The sequence below is a fragment of the Lutra lutra genome, chromosome 18, assembly GCF_902655055.1.
Source record: "Lutra lutra chromosome 18, mLutLut1.2, whole genome shotgun sequence".
NCBI lineage: Eukaryota > Metazoa > Chordata > Mammalia > Carnivora > Mustelidae > Lutra > Lutra lutra.
In genome coordinates, this window is record NC_062295.1 from 39,795,305 (window position 1) to 39,817,521 (window position 22,217).

General features: G+C 51.0%; 1 protein-coding gene and 1 non-coding gene across 8 annotated transcripts in view; both read right to left on the reverse strand.

Moving 5' to 3' along the window:
- Positions 1–875: 875 nt before the first annotated feature.
- SUN1 (Sad1 and UNC84 domain containing 1) overlaps positions 876–22,217 on the reverse strand; it is a 52,855-nt gene continuing 31,513 nt past the window's right edge. For 4 of the 7 annotated variants that reach the window (XM_047713585.1, XM_047713591.1, XM_047713586.1 and 1 more), the window contains 17 exons: positions 21,161–21,358; positions 20,491–20,574; positions 20,131–20,241; positions 18,977–19,075; positions 18,419–18,512; positions 17,392–17,450; positions 17,108–17,253; positions 16,436–16,675; positions 13,582–13,668; positions 12,356–12,399; positions 11,013–11,148; positions 9,568–9,822; positions 9,035–9,119; positions 6,237–6,352; positions 4,755–4,922; positions 2,940–3,032; positions 876–2,569 (listed from right to left, as the gene is read on the reverse strand). In XM_047713585.1, the coding sequence (XP_047569541.1) occupies positions 2,456–2,569; positions 2,940–3,032; positions 4,755–4,922; positions 6,237–6,352; positions 9,035–9,119; positions 9,568–9,822; positions 11,013–11,148; positions 12,356–12,399; positions 13,582–13,668; positions 16,436–16,675; positions 17,108–17,253; positions 17,392–17,450; positions 18,419–18,512; positions 18,977–19,075; positions 20,131–20,241; positions 20,491–20,574; positions 21,161–21,358 (2,129 nt within the window). In that variant the 3' untranslated portion in view covers positions 876–2,455. The remainder of the gene's footprint in view (positions 2,570–2,939; positions 3,033–4,754; positions 4,923–6,236; positions 6,353–9,034; positions 9,120–9,567; positions 9,823–11,012; positions 11,149–12,355; positions 12,400–13,581; positions 13,669–16,435; positions 16,676–17,107; positions 17,254–17,391; positions 17,451–18,418; positions 18,513–18,976; positions 19,076–20,130; positions 20,242–20,490; positions 20,575–21,160; positions 21,359–22,217) is intronic. The other 3 variants (XM_047713588.1, XM_047713589.1, XM_047713590.1) reach the window with 3 other exon arrangements.
- TRNAK-CUU (transfer RNA lysine (anticodon CUU)) lies at positions 12,658–12,730 on the reverse strand. Its single transcript has one exon. It is a non-coding gene; the product is annotated as a tRNA-Lys (tRNA).

A 22,217-nucleotide genomic window follows, 5' to 3' on the forward strand; every position in this document is an offset into this window, starting at 1 on the left:
CACCTGTTGTTGGTGTTGGGAGAAGTTCGAGCAGATGTCCATCCGTTGGGGACTGGTTCTAACTGAAGAGTACATCCTTGCGAACAACAGTAGAGGTTTTCAAGATTTTTATTTGACAGAGATACAGAGAGAACACAAGTAGACAGCAGCAGGCAGGGGGAGAGGGAGAAGCAGACTCTTGGCTGAGCAGGGTGCCTGATGCGGGGCTGGATCCCAGGACCTGAGCCGAAGGCAGACGCTTCACCCACGGAGCCACCCAGGTGCCCCAGTAGGGTTTTTTTTTTTTTTTAAACAAGCTCGTTATAGATAGGCGATGTCCAAGATCCGTTCCATAACCACAACAAGGGAGACAGGAAAGAGTAGGCTGAGTCCGCCGCCATCTGTGTGAGCAGTGACGGAGGAGGATATGCACATTTTTACTAGTGGGCAGAGGGGTATACAGAAGTATGGAAACAACGTGGGAATGCTCGTTGCCCCTGAAAATCCACTGTCGGGGTGGCAGGAGCAAGGCTGGACCGAGCCCCAGGCTGTCCTGGCCTCCAGGGTCCCTTCCAGACTCACGGTGCTCCCCTGTCGCAGCCTGAAGGACAGGCACCTGGTCCTTGCTCACCAGTGAGTCTTATTTCAGTGACCCACACACAGTGTTTACTCAATGCACCAACCCCCAGGGTAGGCTTGAAAATGAGCTTGTGTCCCACACCTGCCTTCAGTAGCAGTCGCCCTGATGACATGTTAGAGGGCGGCTGACCTGGAACCCCAGAATGCAGAGGCCGCAGGAATATGCAAATGCACTAGTCCTGCCCCCACCCGCCCAGGGACAGGAACAAGGCAAACAGAAGAAAGAGTTTATTCTTCACTGGAAACATCACATGCACTTTTAAAAATTTAAACTCTTTATTGAAACATTTCAATAGCATCAATTTGGTGGCAGCAAAAGCAGCACTACCAAAGACAAGTATTTTGAAAAGCATTTACAAAAATACCGTGCACAAAGTCCTATTCTGCATCTTTAAAAATAAATATTCAAAATATTTCCACCCCAACTCCCAAATTTAGTTTTATATAGGAAATTTTGACTTATATATTTATCCTGTAATATCTGAAACATCTGTATACATTTTATCCAACTAAACTGCATAGGCATTATTGAGTCCCAATTCTAAGAGTGAAAAAAAATGCTACTGTATGGAGTTGAGGACAGTTGTGCAGTACACATAAAACCCCAGTCAGCACCATCACTTTCTGTTTCTGAAAATACAGTGTTTATGAGAACACGGAAAGAACGGTCTTCACCCAATAAAACTTAAATAATTTTTAAAACATCTGTAACACTTTAAGTGCCTTGCAAATATCTCATTTATAAAGTCTGCTCAGTAAAATAGTCTAAATATTAAATATTAATTATAAACAAAACAAGTCTCCTAGGAATTGAGAATGGCCGACAGTTGTATTAAGAGGCAAATCCCGACGAAAGCCAGGAAGAAAGTGCCGCCGTAAGAAAAATTATAAACCTACAACGTAATGGTGAATTTGCCACACTGGACAGTGTCCTTGGAGAACCATCAGTAGAGTAAAAACTGAAGATTCTGAAAGACTGGGAGCACATTAGTGTTCAACTTTGCAGCAAGATTTAAAACAAAACCTGATGACATCCCCAAGGTTGGATTTCTGGGCTCCTACAGACACTGTGAGGTCCAACTCCAGGGTGGCCCCAAAGGGCGGAGATTTGCTGAGACCTGAGCCCTCTGTTCCAGCACTGGCTGAGATCCAGACCACCACCCTTCTCAAATCAGACCCACTTCAAGCCCACAACAAACCAACCCATCCCGGATTCTGAACAGAAACAACACATCCAGGCCTGACTCTGAAAGTCTTTCTCAAGCAGGAGCAAACTAAGTAGAAAAAATTATTCCCTTCCTCCATCTGGGAACTTAAACGAACTACTGGTGCTGAATAAAGAAGCAGCCTTCTCCTAAAGGAAAGGAGTTCAGAACTCTGAAATTTGGTGACGTTTTTCCCTGAAAGAAATGTGTGCTGGATGGAACAGATGAAACAGGTCTGCCCCCAAAGTCCTTTAGACGGGCCAGTGAAAGGCTAAATATCAAACCTTCACGAACACTTTGACCTTTAACTTCACTTGCTCTGTTCCTGATGCCGGGTGTATACAAGTATCAAGAGCTTTCTGTTCAAAAACAAACCCCCAGAACAACTACGCATTCCGCCGGATTCCCGCAGAGACGGGCCGTGGCCAGCGGGTCTCGGGGAAGCCAGGCGTTCGCCAGGCAGGGTTTCCTGCGGACAGAGGAGCGAGCCAGGCGTCAGCCCCCACTGGCAGTGGGCGGCGTTTATTGAGGGTGGCGTCCTCCCGGTGCTCCACGTGCCCGGTTCAGGAAGGGCTCCAGTGTTTGAGGCTGTCCCCGTATATACAAAATGTACAAGAACCACAGGAGGGTCTCTACTTGACTGGCTCTCCATGAACTCTGAACCGATAGAGACACGTGTACTCAGGATGGCCCCAGTTGGAGAGAATCCGAAGCTCCACTATCTGGAAAGCTCCGTCAGGTCTCTTCTGAAATGGAAAGGGGAGGGGAAACACCTGATTCACAGTAACAGCCCAGGCCCAGTCACTTCCCCAACTCTGCCATCTGACAGGAAGTAGCCATGTGGGAAATTCAGTGTCCGTGTCAACTCCGTCATCTATCGTCAGACACAGAGCTCAGGGAAACGGATTCCTCACAAGCCACAGATTTACTTTCAGCATCAAAAACAGGATGCCTGTGTGCAGAGCAAAATATACACTACAAAGGCTCGTTTGGGAAGAACTAGGAAGCTCAGATTCCAGTTTCCTCCGGCGCTGACGCCCACGTGCACCCCGGCAGCTCTCCTGCCCACAGGACAGAAGGAACCTACAGGCCCCCAGGAGCAGTGCAAGTTCTTACCAGAACGTGGAACATCTGGAGTGACTCCCCTTCCTGATCATACACGAACTGTCCCAGAAGCTGCCCTTCCTCTTGGTATTCATTATCTAATCCCTGAAACCAAAACCAGATAGTCATCAAATAAAGGAAAAAGGACACTGCCGTTCGTTAGGACGGGAGGAGGCAAGCATCACTATGGTCTTCCCCAGAAGTCCTGTCAAATGCTCTGCACTGTGTTAAGGGCTTCACACAATCACGGCAGCCCCGTGAGGCAGCTGTTACGCCTCCTGTCACACAGGTAGGCAAGACCACAGCACAACTGGCGAGCTAACGAAAGACATGGGACTGAATGTCCAACCGCACAGACCCCACCGTCACCCAGTGGCTCACAGTGCCCTCAATGCCCCAAGTGGAACTTGAGGAGCCTGGAAAAAGGACAGCGGGCCACCTCATACCAAGAACAGACGGGGGTGCCGGGGGCTGGTGTGCAGTGGGGGCAGAGTCTCCATCAGGGAAGATGAGCAGGTTCTGTGAGGGAGAGCCGTGTGAAGGAGCTTTGTCCAGGGAACTACATGCTTCAGACAGGGAAGGCGGGGCTGTGCTGTGTGTGTTGCCACAAGAAGGAAGTCACCAATAGGAAACAGAGGTGACTGCTAGAGTGCGTCATCACGGGGAAGGACTGCCTGGTGTGGGATGCATGGAGGCAACAATGGGCCATGGGCACATGTGGCCAAATGCAGAATCGAGACCGACACCGGGAAGTGCGTCTGTACGTGACCCCTGACTAGCGTTGCTGTACAGAGTAGCTCAGGTATGCATGAGGAAGCTAAGATCCCAAAAGATAAATGAATAAAAACGAAATGGACCTACAAAGAACAAAGGAAAGTACGTGTGAAATGCACAGCAACATTGATGAAATATGTGGTTTTCACCTGTCAAGTTAGCAGAGATTAGAATAAGAGGGCACAGGGAGGTCAGTGCTGGTCACCCGCCTGCAGCAAGGGGTCAGGTGCCCTGCAGACGCTCATGCCCTGCCTGCCCCCTCTGCAGTGAGGCACGCAGGGCTGTGAGCGCCTGGTCTGAGGGAGTGAGGGAGAGCTCAAGTCACAGCGGGCAAACTGGAGAGATACATCCGGGTTTAGCTACAAAATGGTATTTTGTGCTATTTAAAGATATGTGCAAAGAGTTAATGCCATCAGGACACCTGGGTGGCTCAGTCGGTTAAGGGTCTGCCTGTGGCTCAGGTCATGATCTCAGGGTCCTTGGGATCGAGCCTCGCATGGGGCACCCTGCACAGCAGGGAGTCTGCTTCTCCCTTTCCCTCTGCCTGCTGCTCCCCCTGCTCTGTGCGTTCTCTAGCAAATAAAATCTTAAAAAAAAAAAAAGTTAATTGCCATCAAAAAATATCTACGGAAAGTTTGGTTTTTTACACCAAGAAACAGAATTTTATGAACTGTGTTTTCTTGACTGTATTTTTTAGAGAGAAAGGAGAGAGCAGAAAATGACGCAGCATGAACAATGGCTTTTCTGGGGGCTCTTTTTTCAACTTGTGTGTGGGAAATGTCCTGTCAACTGAGCAGGAAACAGTATACAGCCCAACGGCCCTACGTTCTCTGGAAACAGAACTCGGCAGGTCCACAGGCTGGGGACAGCAAACACACTCTGTATAAGCTGCCTCCCCAGGGAAGGACTGAGATGGCGCCCTCTGCATCAGATCTGCTGAGCACTGAGGGGCTTGGTGGGGGGAGGGGACAGGAGCCAGCCTCTGCCACTAGGCTCATCTCCAGGCAGGTCCCAGAGCGGGAAGAGGAGGAGAACGGGAGCCAGCTCACTCACATAGACGGCGAAATCCTTGGGGGCGCTGGTGATGTTGCCCGTGGGTGAGAGCGTCTTCGGTATGTGCTCCAGGGTGAAGGTGGTGGGGCGGATCTTCATGGACAGCCGGACCACGAGGTAGCCCTGCGAGCCTCTGAACGCCCAGCAGTTACCTGGATGGATGTCAGGCTAGGGAAGAGGCAGAAGACAACGACTTAGTCTACCTGACCCTTGATCCATGTGGAAGCTGGAGCACTGACCCTCCCTGCACTGTGAGAACTCCATCTGGAACTTCTGACTCCCTACACACTTAACCAGTAACAGCCCACAGGTGACCAGAAGCCTCACCTATCACAGGAGGTCAATCAACACATGGCATAGACGCAAGTGATCTGCTGTATTCTTACAATGACATAAGCTGAAGGAAATCGTAAGGAAGAGGAAACCTACTGTTGACAACATTTCGTTTATAAACACACACCTGCCCGAAGGGTGGCTGCTCAGCTCAAACCCCCTTGTGAAGGGTCAAATGCAGGGATACGAGCTCTTTAGAATGCACCTGACATTTTAAAACTTGAAATACAGAAACACAAAAACAATAATAACACGAAAGACTTTTTGCAAAGTAAAAAAACCACGATAAGCAAAATGAAACGACAAACTGGGGAAAGGCATGTGCAGCTTGAGCCCCAGAGGGGGGCCGTCTCCAGTACGGGAGTGAGCCTCCCAACATTTACGACAGCTGGCACCTTCAATAAAACTGGGCGAGGCAAGCATATTTTAAAAAAAGTAAATTTACATGGTCCTCAAACATAGGAAAAGGTGCTCCATCTACAGAGCACACCCATCACAGCCGGGTTCCCAAGGACCAGAGGAGGCCGACAGCACCAGGGCATCGAAATTTTAAGTTAACTGATACTTCACGGTCAGATGAATTAGTAAACTCTTGTTTTCAAAGAAAAGGACAACCACCATGAGGATATTTCACACAAGAGGAATCATCTGACTCTTCTTCAGAACGGTCACACAAGGCAGCACTTTAGGAAATAAATGTACACAGGTGACGATGTAAGTCCTTCCTCCCCAGCCTCTGTAACTGACTGTGTGACATGAGCCTCGTGCAGCAGCTGTGCAGCCCATGGGTGGCCCCGGACGCCCCGAGGGAGCGTGGGCAGCCCCACCAGCTGGTGTGAGCCAGGTGCCACACACAGTGGCGCAGGGGAGGGGTCTCCACCCGCTCTGCCCCTTCAACGAGCAGGGAAGCACAACCCACCTCAGCAGGGACCCCTGCAGCCATCAGTGGGGCCGGGCCGCGCTGCAGGTATGCACCAGAGGGACAAGGGTGCTGGCACCTTCCCATGGGTGTGCGGACCCCCAGAGCTAAGCCCTCGGGCCAGCAGCCCCCCACAGGGACACACACCATGCCACACTCACGGGCGGCCACAGAGCGGCTCCTGGCTACCCCCTGCAACACAGGGGAGGGGCAGCCAGATCGGGACTCACCTGGATCACGATGCGCGGGGACTGTGAGAAGTACCAGAGCGGGATCCCGAAGAGGCTGATGAGCGCAGTCTTGGTCTCGTATGTCTCAGAGCAGCGCGTGCTCAGGATGCTCCCACCTTAAAACAAGATTCAGAGCAGCCTCAGTATCTGTGCCCACCCCCGACCCCCAACCCAGAGGCACCTCAGCAACCCCCAACCACGGCCCCTGACCCTCGGGCAGGGGTCTACCCCCTGCAGGGACCACCTGGCAGGGATTCGCTGCAACGGCTGAACGTTCTCAAGCTTCCACTTTGACAAACAGCAGTTGATTTCACGGTCAGCCCAGCCTCACATGGACATCTCCCAAGTTCGGGGGACACAGGCGCCACCCCAAAGCAGCAGCCTGTCTGCCACTCTAGCAGCGGTGACTCGGAATGCGCTTCCGTGCCTCTTACTAGAGAAAGAGCAGGGGCACCTAGGTGGCTCAGTGGGTTGGGCCGCTGCCTTTGGCTCGGGTCATGATCTCAGGGTCCTGGGATCGAGTTCCGCATTGGGCTCTCTGCTCAGCGGGGAGCCTGTTTCCCTCTCCCTCTCTCTGCCTGCCTCTCTGCCTACTTGTGATCTCTGTCAAATAAATGAATAAAACCTTTAAAAAGAAAAAAAAAAAAAGAAAGAGCAGCAGCTCCGACAGGCACTATGGTTCCCTGACAGGTGTGTGTCGTCAGAGGGCTAACCGTCCCCAGCATGACAACGGGCAGACCTCAGCGGCTGCTCGGGGGCGGGGGGCGGGGGGGGGGCGGGGTCGGGGGCCACGTCTGCTAACCTGACAGGTCCAGGGCTCTATCTGGGGTGACCTAAGTATTCCAGAACGACTACACTGAAAAACCACTGAATCCCAATGCTCAAACAGGGTGAAGATTAGCTTATGTAAATTCTATCTCCATTAAAAAGAAAAACAAAACGAAACAAAAAATATATCCAATTGGCCCCTCAACAGGAAATCAGGCAGACAGGGTGCTGGTGCCATGACAAGATGGTGTGGGAAGCAACAACAAATACTCGATAAAAAAATAGTATAAAATAAAAGCTGCTGAGAAGTTTGTATTCCAGGCGGGGGGACTGCCAAGGTGGGGGGGCCCATTAAAGCCCCCACAAAGGCAGTTGTGGGGCTGCAATCTGACTCGTCCTTTGATCGTGAGCCAGCAGAACCAGGAATTTAAACAAATCAAGATGGCTTGGACCTTGCTGATCAACAGACCTGAACTTCTGAACCTCTTGATTACCTTTTTAAATGTTCTAGCCTCATTTAAATAATAAAAAAAAGTTGGCATCCTTAAATATGGACCCCATAAAAAATAGTCCTTTAACTTACAGAGTCAACGAATGCCCTGAGTAATGACAGACCCTTTGGTTTAGCATCATCAAAATTACCACAATTCTACAGGATGTACAAGTCTGTCAGGATCAGCTATGCTCCCGAGAAAACAATGACCCAGCTGAATGGTTAGAACAGCATTTGATGTCTCTGAATTGAAATAGTTTCTTCCTAAATCACTGCATTTCAAAAATGTGTAATTAAAATCACTTAATATTCTAAAAAAGTCATTCTCCACAAAATATACGCTGACAACAGTTCAGAGCCTTCCTGACTTGGGGATGCTGGTAGGGCAAGGGGGTCGCGCGCAGCGGAGCTTCAGGCCAGCGAAGGGCCTGCAGGGACCAGTTCCTGACCAGGGGCATCACACGGATTGCCACACTGGCAGGGGAGAGTAAACCAAGTCACAGCTGCCCTACAGGCCTCTCTGACCCTTTCATCAGCTACCATGCATCAAGAACCTCCTTTCTCTGAGAAAATGCTGGTTCACTAGCCATTGATCTTCAAGTCCTAAATTTTAAAAACTCAGAAAACCACAATTTTCGGTGACACAGATGGTAGATACCAAAACCTCCCCTAAACATACGTGATGTCCCTTGGAGCCTTCACCCCTCATGCAGTAGGGACATTCACCCATTTCCTCAAAGAAACGCTCCGCTCCCATGCTTGATCCTGGGGCACCATCCCAAACATCACCAAAGGGGCAGGTGACAGAAGACGTGGACCACAACGCTTCCCTACAGTGCCATTCTGGTGGCTCACACACACCTGGCCCAGAGGATGGAGGCCCAAGCCCGGTGCCTTACACCACTTGCCCCAACTTAACAGACCGCCACATTCCCCTTCATGTCTCTGCAGAACTCAAGCCCCACAGCTCTGCTCATGGTGAGGTATCACAGGCAGCCTTCTCTCTGCCACCCGTCGCCCCCACGGAGGGAAGGCTCCCACGGGGCTGGTCCCGGTGTGCAGCAGGCATGAACCAGCTGCTCATTGGACATCTGGAGGGACATGTGCTCACGCCACCGAGCGCTCTGGGAAATAGTCTGAGAACTGCTGCTCTAGCGTCTGTTATGGCACTTCTACACTTCAATTAAAAAAAAAGAGAAATCACACTTGACCCCACGCCAGATCATAAACAACCAATGCTTCTGCGTCAGAAAACTCTGATATACCCAGAAGAACCCAAAAGTTTTCAAATGCCCCCAGCCTGGGATTCTACTGATGCAAGGAATTACACAGGCTTCTGCCAACCTATGTGAGAGCCACACAGGTCACCAGCAGCTTGTCCACGGGAGAGGCTGACAGTTCCCTAGATGGAGAGTGGGAGGGGCGTCCCTGGAATGATGCTCTTTCTCAGCATCAGCTTCCAGACTGCCTATGAGTGAGGTAGGCAGCAGCTGGCCACCAGGTGACCGTTGTACTCAGTAAGCAGGAGCTCACTCACCGCCAGACTCCAGAGCGAAGTCCACCATGCCAGTCTTATCCTGGGAATACAGCTTTAAAGCGTTGTTGACAATGACGCGTGCTTGCTGGGCGGAGCCAAGGGCACCGTGGGGAAGACAAGATTCAGCGTTAATGGGAAAATGAAAGCCAGACGTTTCCTTCAAGAACACATTTTCAGTTAATTGTATTTGGGGGCAATAGGGTTGGGGGGGGTTCAGTCCTGTACCCCCACTGCAGGGGCCTTCGTGTGGACATGGGACAGGGCTGCCCTGTCACCCAGGGCTGACACAGCCACAACAATCCTGAGCGGGAGAATTTGTGGGTTCCCCAGAGTAAAGCAAGGACTAGGGTCTGGGACAGCAGCTCAGCACCGCGCTCCTGGGCAATTTCTGTGACTGCAGCTGCTCTACAGCCGCCCAGGTGGACGGGATCTCTGGGATGCGAGCAGCTGGGTCCCAGCCACGGGGCTCTACTGAGCGCCTGTGGCGTCACCGGGCACAACACGCACGGCACCCCAGTCTCCTACACACTCACCGCCTCCGTGATTCCCGAAACCCCCGCCTCCTTGGCAGCAGACACCACAGTTTCAGAATCCGGAACCTGCTTCGTCACGGAGATGTAGTGCGTAATGTTCTTCAGGATCTGCAGCTCCAAATCCCGTAACAGAGCCTGCAGGTCGTCCCTGCTCACGAACCGAGAAGACAGCGCCCGCAGCAGCCAATCTGGGGAACCGCCCTGCTCCCCGTCCGAGAACAGGAGTCTGACGGTTTCTCGGACCTGGGCATCTACCTAGGAAAACCACACGCAAGCAGAACGTGAAGTAACTGTTCTAACAAAATCCTCAACACTCCTCTCCAGTCACCTTAACACCTCGAAACTCTCACAAGGCTTCTCAAATATCCATCCTGTAACTGCGACAACTCTCCTGCTTCACAGTTTGAGAACCGCTCCAGAAATGCTGGGTTACAGACAACGGGAACAGAAGAGCACCCGGGGAGCTGAGGCGAGAGAGGCTCATGTCTACCTCGTCAGCAGGAGTTCAGCGCAGGGTACCCCGGAGGTCGGTGCGGAGACAGGGGAGCCCCTGGTCTTTGAACTCGGGCCGGCGAGGAAACAGCCACACCAACAACTAAGGTGTTACTTCACGTTCGCTAACAACGCCCTTGCGCGTCATTTCCACACCCCCTGTCGCTCGGCATAAGAGACATGCAGGGGAGAAATAACGCAGGGAGGTCCAGCCTGGCCCCTCAGAGTTGCAGGGCATCGCACACCAGGGACACCACACTACGCCCTCCCCATCCCCGCCTGCCAGCGCTTCCACTTCTGCTGGGGGAGCCCCGAGAGTATGGCTGCTACTGGCTAAGAGTGTGCATCTTCGTAACTGCTCTGCACCCCTCGACGGCACACCCCCAAAATGCTGCTGGTGCTCACGCCGCCGCCAGGCCAGCCCGGGAGCCCTGTCCTTCTCCTCGCAAATGCCGTCAGGGGAATGCTTCCTCCACGTCCCCACTGTCCCCTCTCCTGGTGACTTCAGGAGCTCTCTGCTGGGCAGAAATCAGTGTCCCACCTGTGTCGGAATTCCTCTTTCCCAACCCGCCAATCCACCTCTGCCTCGCGATGACGTCTGCCGTGGAACCTTCATGGCTGCGTTTGCACGCAGCTGTTCACGTACGAACGTACGGACTTTTTCTCTGTACGGGTGGCGTGGGGCCCAACGCGCCCGACACGCGACCCCACGAGGCAGAGGCAGCGTGACCCCGCCGGGCTGGCATGTGGCCATGTGCACATGAAGAAGCGTGGTAAGCAGCACAGGGAAGCGTTCACGAGTCACAGGAAATCCCAGGATTCACTACTTTGTCTCCGATGTTTAAACACTTCATATGTAAGAAGATAAAGGTTCTAGAGAAAGTTGAAATCAACTTAATAAACCTAAACTTCAAGAGTTCTTCTCCTTTCTGTGAGAAGACTTTCCAACTTGCCTTTCCGTGGATGCTGCGGACCTCCTCACAGCTGCTTTTCAGATGTTGCCAACTGGACAGTTCGGACTTCAGCCGACCGAGCTCCAGCTCCAGGTGCGTGACCACAGAAAGGAGGCGCTGCTCTTCCTCAGCACCGCTGGTCAGTGCACGGGAGGAGGGAGGAGGAGAGAAGTCCGCTGTCAGCAGTCACGCACGCATCAACGTGGCTACAGACTCACGGCGGGGACCGGCGCCACCCCAGACCAGTGGAGACTACACCCGCCTCCACCTGTCCCACCTTAACGTGGACACCAACCATCAGCTTCGAGTCAGAGCCCACAGAGACCCCGCCCCTGCCAGTCCACGCAGTGTCCAAGCACCCCGTTCGTGTCCAGTCACGCACCCGCAGAAATGAGACAATATTTATCAATAATCACCATAAAGTTGAATATGAAACTTTCAAGCTAATGGAACAGATAACTGAATTAAAAATGTATGGCTTCAGTTTAATAATTCCATTTTATATAGGAATTATACATTATGATGCAATATATTGCAATATTATATTTTTTTAATAAGTCAGTGTAGTTGGTGAGACACCAATAATTCATTCCTCAAAAAAGCAGACTTCAGGATAAACCTTTTAGGATCTGTGTGTCAGCATACCAACACACCTATTTATGGCAGTAAAGGGTCTGGAAGGGAGTAAGATGTATTAACACTCAAATCTATCCCTCGGGAAGGATACATGGGACTTGCAGTAACATAGGGTCTCTAACACACACAGGAGCCAGAGATGGGATGGTGCTTAGTTAAAGCTCATGTCTGGTCTGAGCGGAGCTGCAGGAGACCCTAGAGCAACAGGAGAGGACAGGTGTCCCATCTGGACACACATGGCGGGGGGTGCAGAGAGTCCATGTCAATAAAATGAGAGGTGTGGGGAAAGGTGCGGTGAGTGAATCGAGGAAAGGGCAAGGCCACACTTCCAGGAGAATTCAGGGGGATGGACAAAAGCAGCCCACGTACCACACCCCCAGGAAACCATCAGGGACAGGAGGGTCACTCAGATTGCCAAAACATAGGTCATGGGTGCACAGAGCCACACACATGCTTGAACAGCTGCCGTGACACCGAGCCCGGGTGCAGACGTCTGCCCGCACCAGGGTCCTGGCCTGGCTCTGAGAGCACCCTGGTAGTAAGGCTCTTGGTCCTCGGGTGGCACCAAGGGCCACCCAGAAAGACACAGCTGGGAGCATGTCCACCAGAAAGCCCAGAACGCACGGTGCACACAGCGCCCCCTCAGGGACGTCTGCTGCGTTCACACAAACACAAGACCAGTATTAACTCATCTGAAAGTAGCCTACCTAGCTGTTCTCAGCTTGGTCTGTTCTAGTTCCTTCTGGATGGCCTAAAAAGTATGAGAAAGAACTGTTTAAACAGGAGCTATATACCAACATTTCATAAATCACACACTTAACATTATTTCTATATGGAACTACATGTATTTACCCGTGACTTTTTTCCCCCTTTAGTTCAAAGCCCAGACCTGCCTGCTGGTTGGAAGGCAAGGGATTTTTACTTTTTCAAAATAAATGTGGGGTTTTTTTGGTTGTTTTCTTAAGGATTATACCGTTCTTTTTTTGTTTGTTTTTTTAAGTAATCTCTATACCCAGCATGGGGCTTGAACCCACAACCCCAAGATTAAGAGTCACATGCTCTTCCAACTGAGCCAGCCAGGCATCCCTCAAAATAAACCCTAAGAAGACATACAAGAAATATTCATAGAGGTGCAGAAATCACACGAAACACCTTGATGGACATACGAAACGGCAGCGCCTGCAACCAGCACCCAGGCCACAGAGAACACCGGTGGCGCCTCTGGGAAGTCGTTTTTGAAAGGGGAAGGACCAGACCGTGATAGAGTCACACATGGAGAGAGGACTCAGGAACAGGGTCTGTTCACAGATGGGGGCTGACACCACCACACCACGTGGGGAAGCCGTGTCCATTCAAACTCCAGCTGAACGAGGTCAGAATCCCCCAGCACAAAACAAAGCAAGGACTACGCTCCTGGCCTCTGGCTTCCTTCTCCAGCCATCCCCTCCCCATTGATACCACAGATCCTGCTGTCAGAGGGTGACTGGGACTCACCTGGTTCCACGTGCAGGAACAAGACAGCTGCCCCAATACCCCCACGCTGCTCCATGTCAGCCCCGAATCCAACATGTCAGAGCGCACCACTATCCCTGTGGCTCAGATCAGTGCAAACATCCCAGCCACCCCCAGCCCCCACCAATATCTGACAATAACAGTTTTTCCAATAGAAAATTAACACTGTCTAAGGTTCTTGCTCTACAAAGTCTCTCTGCAGGAGGCTGTGTGACCTCAAGGAGAAAAAGGGGCTGCTCAGGTCCCCTGGAAAAGATGCCTTTCTCTTGGAGTCCATGAAAAAGACACCCTTGTGCAAATCGTATAATGAGCTCCCGGGGCGGAGGCAACACTGAGAAAGCTTTCTCCCCGCAGACTGAGGAGTGCGAGCACACAGACGGATGCAGGTGCCCTCTCACAGAGGGAAGGTCGAGGCGCATACCTCAGACTTCTCCGTCAGCTTTCCAAGAAGGTCTTCTAGGTTGGAGAGGCGCAACTCCTGCTCTTGGCGGACAGTCACAGCGTCACTCTTGGAAAGGAACACAAGTGGGAGTTACTCTGCTTCCACACAGAACCCCAAACACGAGACCGCCTGGTCACAGCCTGGCCTGGCGTCCTCAGGGGGGCCCCTCAGTGTCCACACATCCACCCCTCACCTAAGTGCGCACACGCCATGTGGACAGCCCCCCACGTGAGGGAGGGCAGACACATCTGACCCGCTCTCCGAGCTCACACACAGTGTGCGACACATGACGAGGCTCTAGGAAGGACCCGACCAGAGCACCGCCCCGCAGCACAGTTTCCTACGTGCCTCAAGGGCCTTTCCTAGCACTGAACACACAAGCTACTCCTCCAGCTCGTGAAATAAGAGAGCAACAAGCGTATCAGAGAAGCGAGGGAATTGCTAAAAAACTATGGTTTGCTTAACCTATGCCCAGCCAACTTGTCCAGCAATTCTTAGAAGGGAGAGGTACATGCGGATTGTCAGATACTGTTCTGGAGAAGTCACTGCCAACCATCCGCTCAGAAGGCAGGGATGGGCACCGGGCGCCCTGAAGAGACTGAGACCCAGGCCAGAAGATACAGAAACAGAAAGTAATTTGAATCTTTCATTCCTGGAGGTCATGCTTATTAATCAGACCCCATCTCTTCCAAATTATAACCACAATGAATTTAGAGAGGCTTACCTAAAAACAAATTAAAAACGAGATAAACCAGAGCACAGGGATGAAGGCTAGCTCAACAGACAAACCCAGGTCGCTGACACACAGAAAGGGTGGCCACGAACGCCGCCGGGAGCTTCCTCACCGGTGCTGCCCGCCACCTAACTCTGCACCACGATGAGAGGGTCCACTCTCTCGGCTGTCCGCCAGTGCAGCTGGGAAGCCAGGCTCCCACTGCCCAGGCAGCTGGTGGCGGGCTCGACGGCGCGGTGCAGATGCGTGGCACCAACACATGCTGGGGTGGGGGGGACCAGTGTGAGCTGAGCGCAGGCCGCTTCAGAAGCCAGCCTGGGATCGAGGGACGCCCGAGACAGGATTAGTGTCATAGGCGCACCTGCGCACAGGAACACACCGGAGAACGGGGTGAGAAGACGACGCTCAAGCTGTACTCAACTAGTCCAATTCAGAACCCAGTTCTAAAGTGAGCCCAGACGGCGTAAGATTTGAGAGTTCACAGAACACGACACAACTGATGCTTGGTTGTTTTTCTTAACCTTCATCTCTTCTCTCTGCACGAGAAAGAAATCACCACAACTGAAGGTTGCCAAGAGAATTAGGATTTCACAGCCGTATCATCCCTGTGGTGGGGACAATTATTTCAGAATGCCTCACCTGAGAAACCCTCCTTAAGATCAACACGTTTCCTGCCGTGACTCTACACTCACCTAGGAAACATCCCGCCCACAGGGACAGATTTCATGATCGGCCACCTACAACAGTCCAGCTATTTTTTTTTTTTTTTTTTTTTTTCCAAACAGCATCTCCCTTGAGATGGATGAGCTTCAACCCTTCCTACTGGTCCAACTTGTCTGCAAAAAACCAGCTAAGTTCCGTTCACCCTTTCCATGTAACAAAGCTGTCAAACAACCAGTAAGGACAGGCCGATCACAACTGTGTCAACTGGATTTGACCAAAGTCATCTCAGTTTGAGGGTCAAGCAGCTGAAAAGCAGCAAAGACCGAGGAATCAATGCAGGATGCCAAGTGCGCCTTGAGCAGATGCGGAAACTCCACGTATGGCCACCTGGGGCCATGCAGAGAAGGTGTCAGCATGCCCTGTATCCTCAGGTCCCCGTGCTATCAGCACATTACAGTGACAACTACTGATGCGCCTCAGGCCAGACCAGAGTCAAGACAAGGGCCATTCATTCACCGTCACAGGTGAGAAGATAGTAACCTGAAAGGTGGGAGGGAAGGTGGTTGTCAGGGGGCACCCGGTCTGGGGACGCTCGGCCTGGGGCCAAGTCTAGCTGAAGGTTCCAGGGACGAGAGACAGGCCTGCTCAAGAGCACGGCAGGACCCAGCTTTGTGCAGGACCTTGGGGAGGCCTGGGAGTCCCCGGGGCCGCAGACAGACTGCACCAGGCAGGGGAGGGGGATTGGCAGTTCCTCCTCTACTGTGCTGAGGACAACTGAGGGGGAGGGGCTCTGAGACAAGACACTGAGGGAGAAGCAGGCTGTTCGCGCAACAGGCAACACATATTTTAAAGACTTCCTTCCAACATACCTATATGTTGAATAAATACTCATTTTGAAACTTAGGAAAATAAGCACCAGTTTTGGGGAAAACTGACGATTCTTTCGTCAAGGATACTAAATAAACAAGACATTTTTTGTTCAGGGTTCCACACAGAACAGCAACTCCTCTGAACTTCGTTACTGTGAGACTGATCACAGATGTGAACATTTCGAATCAGTGTTGCACAAAATGCAAATCAAATCACAGCTGACAGGGAAACTTCACTGAATGAGTAGGTTCAATCCTTTGTCAAAGTAAAATGCGGGTCCGGAGCAACTCACAGACGGCACCAGGACCTGTGGCTCCCAAGAGCAAGCCTCCCACGGCGACTCTATCCCCGACACCCGCTGCTCCCAGCCCCCCGGCCCCCAGCGGGATGCCTACTCTGCCAGTGTTCCTCGGGCTGCAGCTCCCGGTCCCCGGCAAGCATCAGGAAAGGCCCTGGCCCTCGGCACACTGCTCCCAAGAGCCAAAAAGCACAACCACTTGTCACAGTAGCGCCTCTCCTGTTCATCCCCAAACAGAAAGCAAACACTTGAGAACCCCTCAGCATTACCTGAGAGCCCGATAGTCTGTCGGCACCCATTTCCTTCAAGTGCTGCCCTACCACACGCTGAACCAAGGACAGTGTCCCTTCGCTGTCGCCGTCCATCTGGTCCACCCGTGCCTGCAGATGCTGAAGCACAGCAGCCAGTTCTCTAAGCTTCTCGTCGTGGTTGCGACACTGTCCAGACAGCAAGGTCATCTCCCTTTCCACTTCACTCATCCGATGCCAGTGATAAGCCTTGTCTCCCTCCTACAACAGTGAGAGCAAGTCCAGCAGCACAAAGGAGACATCAGGCCTGGCATCAAATAACCTCAGGGCACTTTCAGGCACAGACACAGAGCACAGTATCACAGCAGAATGTCCCTACCACACGTGTGGACATGCTAAAGGACTGGACAGGACAGTGCCCATCCTCAGGGATTTTCCTTACAGGGCAGACTATGGGGGCTTGACTTCCCTTCTTACTTTCTATATTTTCCAAAGTAATACATACTACTATTTTTTAAGTTAATATTAACTAAATGAGATTATTTACCTATGCATTACTTGAACTACCTCAGAACACTTAAGGAGCTATAAAGCTTGGGGATTTGACATTTAACAACACTTTCTGAACCAGGGCGCCTGCTCTCTGCAGAACACAGAGGGGGACGCCGCAGAAGAGGGCTTCTGTGTGGTTACCTCCAGTGGCCGGTGCAGGTGAGACGTGTCTGGTGTGAACGTGCTTTCGGGGCTGCCCACCCACCAGGCTCCGTACATGCGCGTCCAGTTGAGCACAGGCAGGCCTGAGAGGAGGTCCCCCTGGCCATACAGGGACAGACCTGCACCTGAAGGGGACAGGGGCCAACCGTATGCGTGTGTCTGGACAAGGCTCTGTGACACATGCACTGAAATGCTAAGTTCTCCCCTCACTGACATCTTCGTGTGCAGATACTCATCACGGAGCTAAGTCAAAGTTTACTTACCTAGTAAAAGTAATAATGGAATGAGCAAGATTAAAAACATGCAGATCGTTCGAAGGCACCTAGGAACAAAAAGAAAAACTTAACTTGGATATAACAGAGTCACCATTCTACTTTATCTCTCTGGGTAATTTTACACAAAATAACCTCGCCCTTATCTTAAAATGAAAGTCTACAGTATTAGAAATGCTGTTACAATTGCTTTTTTTTTTTTTAGAGTAGGCTCCATATCCAACACGGGACTCGAACTCAGGACCCCGAGATCAAGAGCCTCACGTTCCTCTGACTGAGCCGACCAGGTGCCCCAGAAACGCAGTTCTGGTGTTATCTACAAGGTCTGCAGGGACCTGTCTATGAAACAGTGTCCTGGCCCACAGTAACAACCAAACACACTCACTAATTAGGGATTTGTACGGCATCGTGCTGGGCACTAAAGGACCTTGGCTACTGGCCCACTATAGTCACTCACCCGGGGCTGGGGGTGTGGGAGCCAGACCCTCTCCCAATCTGCATAATCCATGACAAAATCCTTAACTCCTATCCACTGGGATTTTAAGAATAACAGCTGCCTTTCCTTTCTTACAGGAATAGTTTGAAAAATTACATAAAAACACGAAAACACTTTGTAAAATATAAAGGGATATAAAAAAGACAAGACGTTAATATACCAAACTATAAAAACAATGTAAACATAAACCAAATCATTATTTTAAAAAAAACAACAAATCAAATTATATCCTGCAATGAGCACAAAGTCAGCTCTTAAAAACATCAAGTTGAGGGGCGCCTGGGTGGCTCAGTGGGTTAAGCATCTGCCTTCGGCTCAGGTCACGATCCCTGGGTCCTGGGATCGAGCCCCGCGTCGGGCTCTCTGCTCAGCGGGGAGCCTGCTTCCTCCTCTCTCTCTCTGCCTGCCTCTCTGCCTACTGTGAGCTCTCTCTGTCAAATAAATAAATAAAATCATTAAAAAAACAAACAAAAAAAAAAACAAAAAAACCCCACCAAATTGATATGATATTGGTTTCCTTACCTTGTAAGAAGAAACACATTCAGCCAGGAAATCAAAGTAACAAACTGGTACCATCCAATCCCTAGCCACCAGAATATTCCAGAGGCTGCCTTCCCTGAAAGAGAAAACACCGAACATTCTAAAGACATGCTCTTTGGAAAATCAAACGCCTAAATGGACCATTTTCGTGCAGGTCAAGCAAGAAGCACAAGGACATCCGCTAACAAATACAGCGTAAGTATGTGAAGACGAAGTTAGGGATGGCGCGTCCCGAGGGGGACATGAGCAGCACACAGAACGAGCTATGAACGAGGAAACCCCAAACCCATGCATTCTCCATGCCAGTTCAGCAGAGCAGCTGGACATCCACAGGACCCAACACAGCAGGGAAACGATGAGCGCTCATGCACCCAGAGCATGTATGTTAGCACGTCTAAGGCAATGACATGTGTTAGATCAAGGAACAAAACATGGGACCCTCAAATGAACCTTCCATTTGGCTACATCAATCATTAACTGTAGGTGTCTAACGGCCGAAGACTTGCCAAGAGTGCTGACAGAGAAAGCCAAAATAACCACCTGGAGCCACCACAGCCAACCAGAGGACCGACAACAGTGTCTTGGACACAGACCATCCCCAGCCGCCGATCCTTCGCAGCGTCTGCACCAGCAGGTGACCTGTGACAGATAACGTGTGCAAGAGGGGCACACTCAACACACACCAGAAAACCTACTCTCGTATGCATTTTACCAAAATTCTCTCAAATCAGTTCACAGTCTCTTCTCAGCAAGTCCAAGCAAGACTGAAGTTCACTTAGGAAGTGGTGCTACATACGGAATGGCTGGTCACCTCTTCCCGCAAAAACAGATGCCCTGGGAGCATCCCCCGTGCCCCCCTCCCCCGCCCACATATTCACAGTTGGTGACGACACAACTTGCAGAGAAAACCCTGCAGACACCAGCAGTTAGCTCCAGCTGACGGCAGGAGGGCTCACTGCCCTCAGACCATTCTGAAGACTAACTTTTTCAGGAAAAAAGTATCTGGGGATTACGAATGGTAGCACCACTGGATGGCCTAATAAGACAATAAACTTTGTCACATGTCACACATTACAGAAGGCAGAACACTGCTTTTGAAACCCATTCTGGTTCGGTTTTTTAAGAGTAACTGCTGGAAGCCATACACTCCTCTAAGCATGTGTGTGCTGACTCCTGACCCTATACTTGATGTGAAAAGAAACACGGTTTAAAGGGATTCTTTTAATCTATCGTTTTGTTTTATTAGTAGTTAAGAGACCATTATTTTTGAAGCTCAACTTTAAAAAAACGGTCTAAAAAGGTGCCTTTTGGCAAGAAGCTTACAGGTATAAATCGCAAAACCTCTAACTTCACGTGTGCGCCTCTGTGTGGCAACGGCTCAGGACACAGCAGTCACCGGAGAGATGCCGTGTGTCCCGGCAACCAGGCATGGGACAAGCAGCTTCTTGTCAGACCAACTGCCCCATGGGAGGGCGACCAGCCTTTCTTGGCCTCTGATTCACCTCAAAGCAAGCTACTTGACATACATGTAACTTTTACTAAATACATTTACAAAAAAGCTTTTCAAGAATGACATCCTCTGTATTTTAAGCTCAAGTCAGTATTACAAGCACCTGACGGGCCAATACAAAGAAGGAACTATAGCATTTGTGAAGAATATGATAAGAACAAAATAAAAAGGTGCAAATGACAACCTGCATAAGCAAAGATGTGCCAAATGGCCCCTGCTACCCTTTTTGGACTCGAGGACTGCGAGCGGACAGCTGTGTGCGTCTCAAGGAGTTCCTTCCTCTTACAGTCATCACCTGCGGGTGGTGGTGACAAGCAGTTAATTTGACAGATTACGATGCAAACCTGGTCCATCGGAACTGTGCACAACAATGTCAGTTTGAGAAAATTAGGAAATTACACACAAAAAGAAAACAATCTAAGCAAATGCAATCTGGAGGCTCCTGGCCCCTACAAGTGTGCACGAGCGAGGGGGGTGCCCGGTCCGCGTCGGCAGCCCCACACCGCCCCCTGTGGGAGCCCCCGCACCGTGAAGCCATACTTACATAAGGACTCCCCTGTCACACTGAGGTGGCCGTCCTCTCTGAGAAGCCCTCCTACATGCACTGTCCCACAGTGACTGGAATGAGCTGCAACACACGCAAAACAGGCTCAGAGACCCTTGTCCAGGTGGGGTTCTGACGCATCCTGGGCGGCGAAAGGGCCACACGGTCCGAGAGGGCATGTGCCAGGCTGACGGCCGCCAGCTCCCGTGCACAGGTGAGGCATGGTGGGGCGGCGCAGGTGGCAGGCCGGGCTGCGGGCGGAGGGAGCTTCAAGCCCCACCTGACCAAACAAGGCCCCACAGCCGACGCAACACGGAGACAGGCCTGCTTAGGAATGGCTACCGACAACTACATTCCAAATGCCACTCATAATAAATGGTTTCTGTTTGAAAGAGGTCATAAGAATCAAACTTGAGTACGTTTAGTTTTTAAAAAAGGACTTTAAAAGTGCTGAAACACCATTCCTCTTTCAGAAAGTGGAACCAGTACAAGAGCATAGAAACCTCTACCAGCTCCTCACAGGAAGACCCCAGCAAAGCATCATGAGAACATCCGCATAAGAGCACGAGAGGAGAGACGTGGAGGAAGCACCACGCTGGGAAAGGAGTGTTTTTTCCACCTTGAAAGCATTATTAGGTGGAAAAAAGAGGAAAAAAAATGATTTAAATACCTTTTGATTCATGGCTTTTTGATTTATAGCTTTTTGATTCACGTTCTTTTGATTCGTAACTTTTCAATTTGTAATTTTCTGATTCATAATTGAGCTTCATTAAAACCACTCGAAAAAGCTGGACTAAGAATGATGACAAGGATGACGAAGTGTTCTTGGCCAGCCACAAAATCCTATCCGTGTGGAAAGGGGCACCGCCTATTGAAAAACCGTGAACACAGTTATTTCTTCCCAAAAAGTCAACACTTCCTCCCCCTGAAAAGTCAGATAGCCAAATCATTCACTTTGGGCAAAACAGAACCAACTTTTCACACGACCATCAGAGATGACAACCTGGGAGGACCCATAAGGACACATGTCACCTCCTGACGGAGGCCGAGCTGCGCAGCAGCCCCACACTGAGAGCCGCACGCCACGTCTTGGTCATAGGCGAGCCTGCACGGAAGAGCCTGCGTGAGGTGACTGCACCCCAATCCTGCTCACACATACTCCAAAGCCTAGATACCTGCTCACCACCTACCGACTGTCTTCTGTCACCTGACAGGAACGGACCCCCAGACATGTCCAGCAGCTTCAGAGACGTCTGCTAGAGCATCTATCTGCAACCAGCGGCATAAGCCTCTGCAAGGAGCAGGGCCATCACAGGACCCACTGTCCTCTGCTACCTGTCATTAGTGCCTGCGGCTTCAGAAGACACCACGGAATCCCTGACAACTTTTCCTCTGTTAACCTAAAATGGGTAAGGCGAGAGTCTACAAGTTACAGCTACTAGAAGTTTTTATTCCATCAAGTGTAGACCCAGAAGTGCTTCTGAGACCTGTCCACATCCTCTCCTGGTTTGGGAAGCCCTGCATGAGGTCAGGACGTCTGGCGTGTGGCCAGCTGGAACCAGTGAAGTAGGGGTGGGAGAGATTTTAAAGAAATGAGTTTTTTCATGTTTCCTTTTTCAAATCGCCTACTTGGTAGCCACCGGCGATCAGAGCACCACACCAAAATGCCCGTGGAACAGCGGCGAGCCAACCCTGCCGGCAGCAACACCGCGACTGTCGCCCGCTGG